The sequence below is a fragment of the Cucurbita moschata genome, unplaced genomic scaffold (assembly GCF_002738365.1).
Source record: "Cucurbita moschata cultivar Rifu unplaced genomic scaffold, Cmos_1.0 Cmo_Scf00011, whole genome shotgun sequence".
NCBI lineage: Eukaryota > Viridiplantae > Streptophyta > Magnoliopsida > Cucurbitales > Cucurbitaceae > Cucurbita > Cucurbita moschata.
The window spans coordinates 3,379,738-3,395,671 of NW_019268527.1; the positions used below are offsets into that span (position 1 = coordinate 3,379,738).

The 15,934-nt window shown below is 33.9% G+C and overlaps 2 protein-coding genes across 2 annotated transcripts; both read left to right on the plus strand.

Annotated features, from left to right (window-relative positions):
• Nucleotides 1-757: 757 nt before the first annotated feature.
• On the plus strand, nucleotides 758-8,514 carry LOC111449427 (pentatricopeptide repeat-containing protein At5g04810, chloroplastic). Its single transcript, XM_023089318.1, has 11 exons — nucleotides 758-1,732; nucleotides 2,675-2,802; nucleotides 2,898-3,038; nucleotides 4,058-4,141; nucleotides 4,319-4,472; nucleotides 5,152-5,211; nucleotides 5,509-5,937; nucleotides 6,205-6,500; nucleotides 6,606-6,735; nucleotides 7,358-7,946; nucleotides 8,083-8,514. Exons 1-10 carry the CDS (start codon nucleotides 803-805, stop codon nucleotides 7,883-7,885), a joined length of 2,880 nt encoding a protein of 959 aa, XP_022945086.1. The 5' UTR covers nucleotides 758-802; the 3' UTR covers nucleotides 7,886-7,946; nucleotides 8,083-8,514.
• Nucleotides 8,515-14,643: 6,129 nt separating this feature from the next.
• Nucleotides 14,644-15,689, plus strand: LOC111449435 (transcription repressor OFP13). The gene has a single exon (XM_023089327.1). It carries the CDS (start codon nucleotides 14,788-14,790, stop codon nucleotides 15,574-15,576), a length of 789 nt encoding a protein of 262 aa, XP_022945095.1. The 5' UTR covers nucleotides 14,644-14,787; the 3' UTR covers nucleotides 15,577-15,689.
• Nucleotides 15,690-15,934: the final 245 nt, after the last annotated feature.

Genomic DNA, 15,934 nt, shown 5'->3' on the forward strand with positions numbered 1-15,934 from the left:
CGAACACAATCAACATCAAAAAAAAAAAAAAAAAAAAAGAGGCTCTCAAATTCATATCTCAAAATGTAATGATCGAAACAAAATAACAGATGCGAACATTTGAATAAGAAAATGTAAAGCCTAAAACAAAATCTCGACCAGTTTCATCGATGCTCTTCCATTACACCAGGCCTCGAAGCGCATTTGGGGGATGACGCTTGATAAGACATTGCCGATTCCTATCCACCATGCCAGTTCACAAATTTTTTCTTCCTCTCTCTGCTTCGGCGTTTCCATGGCGTTTCCCTCGATCGTTCCCGCCATTGAAGCTGCAACGACTCTGAAAATTTTGCTGCCTTCCCGCTATCACTATGACTACGCCATGTATTTGAAGTATAAATATTTTAAAAAAAAAAAAAAATTTCTCTTTTTAATTTTTTTTTCAATTAAAATTCAATTATTCCATTGACATGCAATAACCATTTTCAATTTTTCTCCAATTTTCACTTATTTTATTTATTTGATTAATTAATAATTTAATTTTCAATTAATTATTTGATTTATTTGCCATAAAATAAACTCATTATATCATCCCCAACATATTTAAATTTGTCATTCCATCCACGTCAGCAGGTCTAGTCAGCATATTGTTAAATTAAAATAAATAAGGATTATTTATAATTACTTTGTAAATATTGGGATAAAAAATATCCAAAATTAAAATAAGTAAATAAATAATAATAATAATTTGAAAAATATCCGAACTTACCACCAGGTGGAGGGAGCATGAAAACAAACCAGAGGCCAAAGAGGGATAAAGATAATGGATGTTCGTTCACTCTCAAACGCCACCTCCACCACTTCCTCCGCCGTCTTCCCGCCACCTCGCCGTCGTCACCACCATTCTCATCCTTCTTCCGCCCTAATTGTTATCTCATTGAAGCGTCCGCCTCCGCCGCCGCCGCCGTCTCGTTCCGATTCTGACGATTCCTCCGGCTCAACCGCCTCAATCTCTGGCCGAATTCGTCGCCCACAAATCCTAAAAACCTCTTCCTCCCCTAAACGCACCACCTCTAAAGTTCCGTCTAATCCTCTCAAGAATCTGGTCGGCTCTGCCAATGTTCCTGTTCTTCCTTTGCCTCCGCCGCCGCCGCCTCCGCTCCCTGTTTCCCACTCGCTCGGCGACAAACTCTGGCTTTCCAGTAAGCTCTCTCCACCGCCTCCCCCGATCACCGAGATACCGGAGGAAGATGAAAGCGAAAACGAAGAAATTGAAACCGAGGATTCTTCGAGTGAGGGGCGGAGAGAAGTTCAATTCCGCCAAGAGGGTAAGATTTTTGTTGGGAACTTGCCTAATTGGATAAAGAAGCATGAGGTTCAACAGTTTTTTCGGCAGTTTGGTCCTGTCAACAATGTGATATTGATTAAGGGTCACGATACTACGAAAAGAAATGCCGGATACGGATTCGTCATATATGATGGGTCGACTGCAGCTAAGTCGGCCATGAAAGCCGTTGAGTTTGATGGAGTGGAGTTTCACGGAAGGGTTTTGTCTGTGAAATTGGATGATGGGAGGAGGTTAAAGGAGAAGGCGTATGAGAGGGCGAAATGGATGGAGGGAGATGACAGTGTGGAGTTTCGTTCACAATGGCATGAAGAGAGGGATAAGGCACGGAAGGGCTTTCGCATGGTTATTGAGACAGAGCCGGAGGATTGGCAGGCGGTTGTCTCAGCCTTCGAGAGGATTAAAAAGGTAGCTTCTTCAATTCCTTTGGAATGTTTTTGAATTAGCGGCTTCTTGAATAAATTATGTGTTTACAATATGGTTCTTGATGGATTGTTTTTCAAGTTATGTAAATTCTTATTCAGAATCTCAACTCAAGTTCGGTCGAATAATTTCTCCGCAGTTCTAGCCGATATTGCTAACTTCGAGCAAGCGACCATGAGCTATTGTATTACAAGTTCATGTTTCCTTAAGTGTCTTGCATTTTTCATGGTTATTTTATGTTTGGTTAGATAACTGCTTGGCAGTAGTGTAATATCGCAGATGGTGTGTTCTCTAATTACAAGTACATATGTCATTTATACTCGACGTTTTTGTTCTTTCATTTATCCAAGTCAAAGTTTGGTTTTCAAAAAAAGAAGGTATAATAGTTGGGGAGTGTAACAGCCCAACCCCACCGCTAGAAGATGTTATCCTCTTTTCCCTTTCGAGCTTTCCCTCAAGGTTTTTAAAACGTGTCTGCTAAGGAGAAGTTTTCACACTCTTATAAAGAATGTTTTGTTCTCCTCTCCAACCGATATGGGATCTCACAGTGAGGTTCGCAGAATTAGATGTAGACTTCATGGTACATACTTTAATCTGTTAGTTCATAATAGATGTATGTATGCTTTTGGAATAGATTTTGCTTATAACTGACAATTCTGGGTTTTCCATGAATTTTGCTGTTTGTTTTGAGAGTTGTATTCAAGCTTAGTATGTTTTTTTAATACAACAAAGCATCGCCATGCCTACTTGAATCCGTTCATTCAAACTTGCACTCACGATGACAAATTCATGTGCAATAGTGTATGCAAGCTCTGAAACATGTCATATTCACCGTATACGTATTCTTTAGAGGACTGAATTTGGACATTTCATATTAATTGTTTTGATATTTTTTGTTGTTATGGGGTGAATTGTACTATCTTCAAGCCTTCTAGGAAGGAGTATAGTTTGATGGTGAACTACTATGCAAGAAGAGGTGATATGCATCGTGCACGTGAAACATTTGAAAAGATGCGGGCTAGAGGAATAGAACCCACGACTCATGTCTACACAAAGTAATAACTATTCCTAAACATTTCTCTTTCCTTTTATTATGTTTCAAATATATTGATTCAAGCTTAATTTATTTTGAGTGCTTCATGATGCGCAGCCTTATACATGCTTATGCAGTAGGTAGAGATATGGAAGAAGCATTATCTTGTGTCAGAAAAATGAAAGAGGAAGGCATAGAAATGAGTTTGGTAACTTACAGCATTCTTGTGGGTGGATTTGCCAAAATGGGAAATGCAGAGTAAGTAATTATCATTTCATGTGTGAGTACATAGGTTCATAGAGTTTTCATTATATATAAGCTTTGCCCTGTTATTTTCAAATCCCTAGATTGATTTTCTTGCCATTCGTTTCCATTGTTGATTGGTAAAACCTACAAATACCAAATGGTCAATCACTTTAGTGATACCTAGCTCTCATCTGAAAAAAGGTTGTGCATGTCTTCTCAGACCTTATGAACATTTGATCAGGCTTCTTGACTATTGTGTATTTAAGTTTATCAATTAAGGGCTTGTAGTCAAAACATTTGATCAGGCTTCTTGACTAATGTGTATTTAAGTTTATCAATTAAGGGCTTGTAGTCAAGTGGTGGCTGCCTTCATTATGAGGGTTCCATGGTAGTACTTTGTGAGATCCCACATCGGTTGGAGAGGGGAACAAACCATTCTTTACAAAGGTGTGGAAACTTCTCCCTAGTAGACACGTTTTAAAACCTTAAGGGGAAGCCCAGAAGAGAAAGCCCAAAGAGGACAATATTTGTTAGCGGTGGGCTTGGGCTTTGGCTTTTACAAATGATATCAAAGCCAGACACCGGCAACGAGGACGCCGGGTTCCCAAGGGGGTGGATTATGAGATCCCACATCGGTTATAGAGGGGAACAAAACATTCTTTACAAGTGTGTGGAAACCTCTCCTTAGCAGACGCATTTTAAAACCTTGATGGGAAGCCCAGAAGGGAAAGCCCAAAGAAGACAATATCGGTTAGTAGTGAGCTTGAGCTTGGACTTGGGCCTAGCCTGTTGCATGTTCCGTTCTGAAGGAAGTTGAATCCTATTGCTGCAGGGGGAACTTTGCGGAAAATCATTTTAAGGTTGCTTTTCGCCCAATGTTTGACTGTAGGAAGTAGATGCTATTTTTCTGTATTATCTAGTCGTTTAGAGTTTGTTCACTCAATTTATTTCTGTTTTCATATTCACTAGTCATTTTTCTTATGCATCTTTTTTTTATCTAAATTGTATTACATTTGCATTTGTCTTGGAAGAGCTGCAGATCACTGGTTTCAGGAGGCGAAAGAGAAACACTCGTTGAATGCCATCATTTATGGGAATATTATATATGCTTACTGGTAATTATTTGACAAACGATGGATCAAATTTCTTTTTTCTATGAAATTGTTACATCGCCTGTAATATTCTTCGTCGCTGAGTGTGTGCATGTGTTCTTTTTTTTTTTTTTTTGTGGATTATTTTCTAGTATAATACAAGGGAAATACTATTTTATAATTAGCTAGTTTTGATTACAGTCAAATATGCAATATGGATAGAGCGGAAGCTTTGGTGAGGCAAATGGAAGAAGAAGGCATAGATGCTCCAATTGACATATATCACACCATGATGGATGGTTATACAATGGTTGGAGATGAGAAGAAATGTCTGCTTGTGTTCGAGAGATTTAAGGTACAATTCTATGGCAATAGGTTGGAGTAGACGTGTGCATGAGTTGATCTGTTTCCTCAAATCTTATGTCCTCGGTTCAGTTTATGGCGCCGAGCTCGGGTAATTTCTATTTTTGGAACAAGTGTCAACTAAAAGAAAAGAATAGTTGGAGAGGTTCTGATTATTTTTTATCTGAAATCACAGAAAAACCTACAATATTAGGATTAGTATCTCTGTTTTTTTATGGTGCACCTTTAGTCGAACCACCCAACAGATGACCTCGATTGTAACGGCCCAGGCCCACCCCTAGCAAATATTGTCTTCTTTGGGCTTTCCATCAAGGTTTTTAAAACGCGTCTCCTAGGGAGAGGTTTTCACACCCTTATAAAGGGTGTTTCGTATTGTTAGATCCCACATCGGTTGAGGAGAAGAACAAAACACCCTTTATAAGGGTGTGAAAACCTCTCCCTAGGAGATGCGTTTTAAAAACCTTGAGGGAAAGCCCATAAGGGAAATCCCAAAGAGAAGACAATATCTGCTAGCGGTGGGCCTGGACCGTTACATCGATTGCATTGATAAAAAGAATTTTGACCTCAATGCTGAAAAAATGATTCACTTCAACCTCGTGTTCATGATTGTTTTCCATCAATTTTAATTTCTTTTCCTTTAAACATCTTATATTTTATTAACTATGATGCAGGAATGTGGTTTGAATCCTTCAGTCATTACATATGGGTGTCTTATTAATCTTTACACAAAGGTAAAAACTTGTTTTTTTACTCCCAATATTACTTATGTGTTATTGTTTTCCTGATTCCTTAGAAGAAAATGAACTTTAACGTTAGAGTATCTATTTGTTAGGTTAAAATATTTGGTACTTCATTAGGACACTGAATGAATGAGTTTGGTTGGTCTCACTTTCTCACTCTTTGAAGATCGTGATTTTGAAGCTAACGACGCCTGTTGTTACAAACGTCAATTTTACACGATTTCTTGCATGCATATGATTGTAGATTCTCTTTGATTATTTTTTGCCCTTCCTTCATCGTTCTTTCAGCTCGGGAAAGTTTCTAAAGCTCTGGAAGTTAGCAAAGAAATGGAGCATGCTGGCATAAAACACAACATGAAGACCTACTCCATGTTGATCAATGGGTTCTTGAAGTTGAAAGATTGGGCTAATGCTTTCGCTATTTTTGAGGATTTGATCAAAGACGGTATTAAGCCTGATGTAGTACTCTATAATAATATTATCACAGCATTCTGTGGGATGGGGAAGATGGATCGTGCTGTTTGTACTGTCAAGGAAATGCAAAAACAAAGGCATAGGCCCACAACTCGAACATTTATGCCCATCATACATGGTTTTGCAAGGCAAGGGGACATGAGGAAAGCGCTAGATGTATTCGATATGATGCGGATGTCTGGATGCATTCCAACAGTGCACACTTACAATGCTCTGATTCTTGGTCTAGTTGAGAAGCGTAAGGTAATTCTTTCGAACTATGAAACGTGTCATGCCTATGGATGTTCCTTTCCTCTAGTAGTAGTTTTGAGCCATTAGATCCCAACTTTCCTCATTGAATCCTCAAATTCTCTAAGACCTTTGTGGAATGCTGACTCGATCCAACTTCTCGTGTGTATGAAACTAATCTTACATAGACGTTTGCATTATAATTTACGAGATCCTAGCTTTCCTCATATAGCTGTACTATTTTAAAGAGCTCCCTGTTTACATTTTATTCTATCCTTCCAGATGGAGAAGGCTGTAGAAATACTTGACGAGATGACGTTGGCTGGCGTAAATCCAAATGAACACACATACACGACCATCATGCATGGTTATGCTTCTTTGGGGGATACCGGAAAAGCGTTCGTTTACTTCACTAAACTGAGGGATGAGGGTCTGAAGCTTGATGTTTATACATATGAAGCATTGCTTAAAGCATGCTGCAAATCAGGCAGGATGCAGAGCGCATTGGCAGTCACCAAGGAAATGAGTGCTCAAAATATCCCGAGAAACACCTTTATTTATAACATTTTAATTGATGGGTATGTTCTAGATGTGAGTAGGGTTGCACTTGTTACAGGATGAATTATAACTTGTAATTCTCTTTGCTTCTGCCTCGCTGCTACTAATTAGCTTTTTCCATATAGATGGGCTCGACGTGGCGATGTTTGGGAGGCGGCTGATCTAATACAACAAATGAAAAAAGAAGGGGTTCAACCTGACATTCATACCTACACATCCTTCATAAATGCTTGCTCCAAGGCTGGAGATATGCAGGTATTGACAAAATCAAATAAGCCAAATCTTTTTAGTTTTTACATCATGGTGTCGTGACAACGTGGTGCGATGGTAACCTAGAGGTGATTTTAATTGCTTAAATGTGAGATCCCACGTCAATTGGAGAGAGGAACGAGTACCAGTGAGGACGCTGGGCCTCGAAAGGGAGTGGATTGTGAGATCCTACATCGGTTGGAGAGGGGAACGAAACATTCTTTATAAAAGTATGGAAACTTCTCCCTAGCAGACACGTGTTAAAATCGTCCAAAGAGGACAATATGTGCTAGCGGTGGGCTTGGACACTTACATTAAAAGTGATCTCATCTGAATTGATTATCGAATTTTGTCGTATCAGATATATTATATCTTAGTGTTGCCTGAATTAGTTTCTGATAGGATCAGTAAGAAAATAAATTTATGTTCGTTTGGTCTTCAAATTATGAAAGTTCTTGGGAAACGTGCAGTGGTCTACGGCTAGATTTTAGGTTTCGTTTGAGTGTTGGTTTCTAAGTATTTTGGTAACTATCCTTCGACTCATATTTGTTAGCTAGGTTCATCAAACATTGATTACCTATACTATTCTTGGCATGTTCTAATTTCTAACTGGTAAGCTATTTTCCAGAGAGCAACAAAAACAATTGTAGAAATGAAATCAGCCGGAGTGAAGCCTAACATTAAGACGTATACTACGCTAATTCACGGTTGGGCCCGTGCTTCTTTACCCGAGAAGGCATTGTCGTGCTTTGCAGAGATGAAGCTATCTGGGTTGAAGCCAGACAAAGCTGTTTACCATTGTCTAATGACGTCATTACTCTCGAGGGCTACCGTTGCAGAAGGAAGCATATATCCCGGCATTCTCTCCGTCTGCAAAGAGATGGTCGATTCGGGATTAACCGTGGATATGGGGACAGCAGTTCACTGGTCCAAGTGCTTGCGCAAAATCGAGAGAACAGGTGGGGAGATAACTGAAGCCTTGCAGAAGACCTTCCCTCCCAATTGGAACTCATATAACAATGTCCACATGAGCTCCAGCCTAGACTCGGACGATGAATATGGTATAAGTGACGACGAGAACGAAGACGATGATATATGTCAAGAGGAAGTATCCGACGCTCGGGACGACGATGTAGTCGGTAGATCATGGTTTTGAGTACACAAAAGCATAGAAACAAGCCTTTTAAGCATGCAAACAGAATCTCACTGCTAAAATGGTCAGTAGTTTGGCCCTACCTTGGCTTGATTTACATTGTTTTATGTATAGGCTTTGGATTTACTGCTCTGCTGTTTATATGAATCTCGAACGTCTGAATCGAGGGAATGCATCTTAACCATTTGACCTCTATCCAGAATGAACGGATGAGATCGGTTTGGAAGTCGAAGTCGAAGTCGATGTGACACTGCCAAATTTAGAATATAACAGTAGATGATAAGGAAGGATTCTTGTGGTTCCACCAAACAGCACAGCATAGCCAAGATTCTTCCATGTTCTTCCCACCACTGCCTCATCTTTATCAAAGAATGTGATGGATTTGAATTTTTCCCCTAATTTTGCAACTTGTTTTGAATGATTGTGTGAAGAAAATGGACAAAAGGAATATAATGGTTTAAGTATCATTATCTGTGTTGGATTAGTTGAATGAATGAATGAAGCTCCATGGCTATGGAGGGTCAATGAAGAACACTTACAGCCATGGAAATATTTTATTGTTATTATGATTCGATGAATTATGTGGATGAGTATTATTATAATCAAGGGAGACAAACCAGCTCATTTAGGTACCCACTTCCCAATATTTTTTTTTATACGCCAACGATAAATAATAGATCTCCATAATGGTATGATATTGTCCACTTTAAGTATAAATTTACTCGTGATTAACCCTCTACTTAACGAATGTAGAACTCCTCTCCCAACAATTCTCTCCTCAAACAAAGTATACCATAGAGCCTCTCCTGAGCCTTGTGGAGCCCTCGAACAACCTCCTCTTAATCGAGGCTCGACTCCATCTTTAGAGCCCTCGAACAAATTACATCATTTGTTCAACACATGAGTCACTTTCAACATTTAAGAATTCTATTGACATGGCTAAGTTAAAGGCATGGTTCTAATACCATGTTAAGTGTCATGACTCTCCACAATGATATAATATTGTCGATATTGTCCACTTTGAGCATAAGCTTTCATGACTTTAATTAACCAATGTGGCCCCCTCCCAATAATCCTCAGCAGAACAGAAGGGTACATGAATGAATCGAGTGGGGTCTAAAAGAAAAAAACAAAGAGAAATGAATAATTTAAAACAAAATGACAATAAATGCACATGAAGTTTTTGAATAAGTAGAGAACATATCATGTCAATCACAGCCATGAAAACGTTGAGTTTCACCAACATTGCTATGACATCTCTTTTTCTATCTGTTCCTCATCCTAAAATTGTTTCCACAATCTTGTGTTTTTTAATTAATCTCAATCTCCACCATCTTCTCTATTTAATATTAAAATAATTAATTTAATAAAATTAATAGTTTTTTTTTTATATATATACACAGACCGTGTACGGGTCATATAAGGATCGTGTACGGATCCTAAAAATAATGATAACTCTTAACTACATATATATATATATATATACACACATATATACAAGTCATGTACGGGTTGTATAAGGTCTTGAAAATATATATTTATACGGGTTAACAGTATATATATATATATATATATCTACATATTGAGCTAAGAATTATTATTATTTTCAAGATTCGTATATAACCCGTACATGACTCATACATATTTATATATATATATATATATATATATATATATATATGCCCGTAAGCGTTAAGAAATTTTGTCTTACAAATGTAATCTTATATTTGCAAAAAAATAAATAAATATATATATATATATATAAATAAAAGACATGGAAGGGACCCAACCACATGGGATATATAGATACAAAGTATATATATTATTGTTGGACTTTTTTTTTAACACAACTTTATAAAGAAAATGTTTATATTTTTAATTTTTAAATGAAAGGCTAAAATAATAATAATAATAATAATAATATATTAAACTTTCTACTTTGTCTCACAAGAACTAACGAACTTTACAAAAATTTCAATATTTGTTTCTTTAGAACCGAAATCGTTAATGTTTTGTTTCATAAATAAGTTTCATTAATACCTTAATTTAAAAAAAAATAATACAAAAATATCATTACAAATAATATACGGATGGAATCGTTATTATCATGTTTCAAAAATACCTATTAACTTTCAAAATTAGCGTTAATACCGTTAAAAAAATTTAAAAATTAAAGTTATTATTGTTAATATATGAATGAAATCGTTTATTTTGATGATTTATGAAATGTAAATAAATCGTTCCCGTTCATCCCTATAGTAACGATAATAATTTTTTTTATAAAATTATGGGTATTAATGCTACTTTTGAAAATTAATACATAATTTTGAAATGTATAAAGATTTTGTCCTTTCCTTGCGGTAAAAAAAATATATATTTATTTAAGTAAAAATGTATTTTTTTAGATGGAGTTAAAATATATAAATAAGGATATTGTTTTAAATTTTAATTTTTTTAAAAGTATTAAAGGATATTCTCAAAATAAAATAACAAAAAAATAATTGTTTCCATCCAAGCTACCATAAAAGTATATTTGATTTTTTTTATTTTTTTTGTCGGAATTTTTTAAATTTTAATCAAAATTTGGAAATATTTTTATTAATTTAAACCAACAAAAAAAAAAAAGGTTTGTGCTTTCCCCATTTTTGGAAGGTTTTTTTAAAAATCTTCCATAAATGGAGCTAAAATCATTGGCTAACGTGATTCCTTTTTATTATGAAAAATATTTATAATTGTCAATGGAGTGGGTCAACTACCCCACTCAAATAAAAAACTGAACAAAAATAAATAAATAAATAAATCATGTAAACGTTTATATTTTGTATATTTCAATGTTCGGATACATGGCCTTAGGTCAAGGGTTCAAATCTTCCAACACTCGGGGTTGAACTTAAAAAAATGGATACAAACATAACTCAATTAATTAAGACATAGGCTCACAACTAAGCAATCATTTAGGAGTGTTTGTGGGTCGGGCTGAGTCAAGTTAAAATATTATCGGCTCACAACTAAGTAGTCACTTAGGAGTGTTCGTGGGTTGGATTGAGTCGAGTTGAAACATTATATACTCACAACTAAATTAGGAGTGTTCGTAGGTTGGGTTGAGTCGAGTTGAAACATTATATGCTCACAACTAAGTAGTCACTTAGGAGTGTTCATGGGTTGGGTTGAGTCGAGTTGAAACATTTTTGTAGACCCAACTCAATTGTTCCTGTTATAATTTTTTCAACTCAAACAATTTTTATTAAATAATTAATTCAACACAAACAATCATTTATTTAAATTTTTTTGTTTTAAATAAAATTAAAATGTTAGTTTTTAGATAAAAATCTTTTTATTTATTTTCAAAATTTTAATTAAGTTTTACTAACTCAATTTTAATAAATATATATCCAAAATTTATTTTTTGGTTAATTAAAATTTTATTTTTAAGACGGGTTGAAAAATAAATAATCAAAAAAATAATTATGAAATTAAATATAAAAAAATTAAATTAATAATTAAAAAATATTTTTTTTCAATAATGAGTATATTATTGAAAATTGTATTTTTTTTTAGACAAAGCGAAAAAGTTTAATATTTTTATTTTTCGCTTTAATATTTTTATTAATTTATCCATAAAAATTTGAATATGTAATTGTATGTAAATATATATATATATATTAACAATAATTCATATATATATATATATATATATATTAACAATAAATACAAGCTAATTTGGTTATATATATATATATATATATATATAGTAACCGATGAGACATAAATTTGAAAAAATAATTTATTCATTTATTTTTTTTAAGGAAAAAGCCATAAAACTGGTCATAAATAATAAATGAGAAGCCCATCTTTGAAGTCCCCAACCAAAGTCTCTCCTCATTTAATAATATTTAAAAAAAAATACAAAATTTAATTTCGAGTATTTTGTGCATGATTCCACCATCCCTCATTAAACAATTCACATGAACTTCCCCCTTCCTTCTTATCATACCCTACTTGTGTCCTTTTCTTTTCCCACCCAATTTTCTCGAGGCTTTTCGTTCTATCTTAATCTTAAATTTTCACGAGCAAAAACGTGCTTCGATGACTAATTTTTAAACGTTATCCACTCTTCGTGGACCAGCTCGAGTTCATCACTAGCATATATTGTCCTTTTTAGACTTTTTCTTCCGAGCTTCCTCTCAAGGTTTTAAAACGTGTCTAATCTAATAGGGAGAGGTTTCCACACCCTTGTAAAAAAAATGTTTCGTTCCCCTTCTAACGGACGTGGGATCTCACAATTCACCCTCCTTCGTGGCCCAGCGTCTTTCCTTCCGAGCTTCCTCTCGAGGTTTTAAAATGTGTCTGCTAGAAAGAGGTTTCCACACCCTTGTAAAAAAAATGTTTCGTTCCCCTTTTAACGGACGTGGGATCTCACAATTCACCCTCCTTCGTGGCCTAGCGTCTTTCCTTCCAAGCTTCTTCTCGAGGTTTTAAAACATGTCTGCTAGAGAAAGATTTCTACACTCTTATAAAAAACATTTCGTTCCTCTTCCAACCGATGTGGGATCTCACAATTCACCTTCCTTCGTGGCCCAGCGTCTTTCCTTTCGAGCTTCCTCTCAAGGTTTTAAAACGTGTCTGCTAGAGAGAGGTTGTCACTCCCTTATAAAAAATGTTTCGTTCCCCTTCCAATCGATGCGGGATCTCACAATTCACCTCCTTTCATGACCTAGCGTCAATTTTATAATTTTCTTTAAAAACAGTGAAAGTATCCTCTCGAGGGAGGGAAAAAGGTTAAACCCTAATTTCAATATGAACAGTAACGTCGTGGAAACAGACTAGATACTGATCCAAATTGTCTATATAAAGTTTTGAAATTTTAATTCGTAGAACAGTACCCGAACAGATACTGATCCAAATTCTCTATAGAAAGTTTTGAAATTTTAATTCGTAGAACAGTACCCGAACGGATACTGATCCAAATTCTCTATAGAAAGTTTTGAAATTTTGATTCATAGAACAGTACCCGAACGATAAATTCGAAAATTTAAAGTGAGAATAGTAGGGTCGAAACTTTCTTGTTCGGGTACGAGTTGTCCCTTCCATTTAGGTCAAAACCCTATTGACATGCCTTTCTCTAAGAGGCAATTCGTTGACAAATCACTATTCCTAATTAATCATTTTCATGGTATTGTGCATCCTTTGCCTTCTTTCTTTTGTTTATTTAACATCTTTTTTTATGATAATGCAAAAAAAATTATAAAAAAAAAAAAAATACAATCATTTAATGTAAAACTAGTAATTTTTGTTTCAAGTATTTAAATTCAAATTTTTATAAATTTAAACATTTACTAAAATAATTTTTTTTAAATTTTTAATAATAATTCCCTATTAATAACTCGGTTAAATTTGGATGATAAAATTACATTTTAACCCTTAACTTTTTAAAATATTTCAAAAATACCCTTACGATCTTTGGAGTTAATAGATATTAATTTTTGGTTTTGGGGGATTATTTGGTCAATGTGTTGTTACCATCTTTTAAATGCTAATAACTTCGGGTTTGATCCAATTTATTAGGTTAATTAATAAAAAAATTTGATATTCTATTATTTATTTAAATATTTATAAAGCATTAGAACCACTGTATAACTATATTTTCATTTGTTTAATTTAATAATAATATAAAAATTCACAGAAAAAAAAAACAAAAACAAAAACAAAACTCATATATTCAAAAAGAATTTGAATGAAAAAAAAATATATTGTTCCATAAATAATATTTTTTAATGTTTTTAGAAAGAGTAAGAGTATTTTTAAAAAATTAAATTAATAAAAATATAAACTTTCCCATTTATTTAAAAAATACTATTCCTTAAAAATATGAAAAAAAAATACTCGTTTATTTATATATATAGAGGTTTAAAAATATGAAAAAAAATACTCGTTTATTTATATATATATATATAGAGAGATTTAAAAATATGAAAAAATACTCGTTTATTTATATATATATAGAGGTTTAAAAATATGAAAAAATACTCGTTTATTTATATATATATATATATATATATATATAAAAGACTTTCAATAACTTATAAAAAACACCCATAAAATTTTAAATATAACATTAATAACTTAAACTTTTAGAAAAAAAAATTAAAAAATATAAAGATAAAAAATATCCATAAAATTTTAAAAAATAACATTAATATGTTAAATTTTTAGAAAAAACTTAAAAAATACTTTTTTTGTAGAAAAAAAATTAAAAAATATAAAGATAAAAAATACCCATGAATTTAAAAAATTAAAAAAATTAAAAAATATCCATAAATTTAAAAAAAAATAATTAATATCTTAAATTTTTAGAAAAAACTTAAAAAATACTTTTTGTAGAAAAAAAAATAAAAAATATAAAGATGATCTATGAAGCGTAGATAAACCGTATCTGTCTATTAAAAAATTATATTTTTTATATATCGTACCAAGTACCAATATTGAAGGATATTAACGAAAAAGGTATTTTAAAAATAAAATATTAATTTAAATAATGGTAATGTATTTTTTTTATTTCTTAAAAAAATTTAAGGATAATATTAAAATTTTATTTTAAAATTACAATTTTTTGAATTATAATTTAATTTATTTGAAAGAATTAGAGAGAGTTTTGGAAAAGTAGAAAGGACGGTTAAGATCAGTTAGTAAGAAGAGAGAGAAAGAGAGAGGAGAGAGAGAGCATTAAATTGTAGAAACTTACAAATTAAATACACTCACAGAATCCCTCACCAATCCCATCTCCTTAAATTCCCAAAATCTCTCTCCAAACAAATGCCTTCCCTTCATAAATCTCACCTCTCCCTCCAATTCCCAAATCCGCCATTGAAGCACCTCCGAAAAACCTTCAAACCTTCACACCTCCAATGGCTGCCGACCACAACAAGAAGAAGAACCTCATGAAATTTCCTTCCATTTTCAAATCCAGAGCAGGCGATGCTTATTCCACCAAGCCATGGGACTGGCCTTCCTGCAAGCATCCCAAAACCGACTCATTCCGTGCTCAAAACAACAGCGTCGTCTTCAAAACTGTGAACTCTATCTTCTTCGAAGATCGCGATTTCGATTCTTCACTCTTCACCAACTCCTCTGCAACGAACTCCACAGCCACCGATTCTGACGACCGCGACATTCTTGACGGCGATTCACTCGAGACCGTCGTCCGCGGCGCTAGATCGGAACGGCTCTTCTTCGAACCGGATGATACGAGTTCGATTCTGGAAAAATCGAAACCGATTGAATCGGAACCTCTGTTAGGTTTTAAAGAGAGCTTGATTGTGTCGATTGAATCGGCGAATCCGTATGAGGATTTCAGGAAATCGATGGGGGAAATGGTGGAGAGCCTTGATGTTAGGGATTGGGACGGATTGGAGGAGCTTTTGGGATGGTACTTGAAGGCTAACTGGAAGAACAACCATGGCTTCATAATTGGGGCTTTTGTTGATTTACTGATCCATATTCTTCTCTCTTCATCTTCATCTTCATCTTCTTCTTCATCAACATCAACATCCTGTTCTAATTCCGATTCAAATTATTACTCATGCACTGAACTTTCTTCTTATTCTTGTGCATCGTCTCTGCGATCGCTGGATCGATCGATTCAACAGGAGGCCGATGAAGAAGAAGATGATGATAATATCAGAGAAATCGTGTAGCGAGTTCCCGATTTCTTCGTCATTTTTTTTCCCCTTTTTTTGGGAGTTTTAATATTTCCTTTTTCATTTTTGTATTGTATATATTGATATTGATATTTTAGTTGCTGATGATCATGTGGTCAAATTGGGTTGAAATTTGAAAATTAAAATGTCAACCAATTTTCTTAATCTAATAAATATATTTCTAACTTTTCTCTCCAAAAATAGAAAAAAAAAAATCTAAATTTCTTTGGTATATTTTATAACTCTAAATTTTATCTCACTAAAATATTTTTTTTTCTCATTTCTCTGATCTGAAATTCTAATATTTTGATTAACTATTTACCGTTCAAAATCTTATTTGATAACTATTTTATTT

What these genes read in the sequence shown, in the direction of transcription:
- LOC111449427 (XM_023089318.1), top strand. Translation starts at nt 803, where the DNA reads ATGGATGTTCGTTCACTCTCAAACGCCACCTCCACCACTTCCTCCGCC. An exon ending in ACGACTCATGTCTACACAAA is followed by an intron (nt 2,803 to 2,897) that starts GTAATAACTATT and finishes CATGATGCGCAG; the next exon opens with CCTTATACATGCTTATGCAG. An exon ending in GTCTAGTTGAGAAGCGTAAG is followed by an intron (nt 5,938 to 6,204) that starts GTAATTCTTTCG and finishes CTATCCTTCCAG; the next exon opens with ATGGAGAAGGCTGTAGAAAT.
- LOC111449435 (XM_023089327.1), top strand. Translation starts at nt 14,788, where the DNA reads ATGGCTGCCGACCACAACAAGAAGAAGAACCTCATGAAATTTCCTTCC.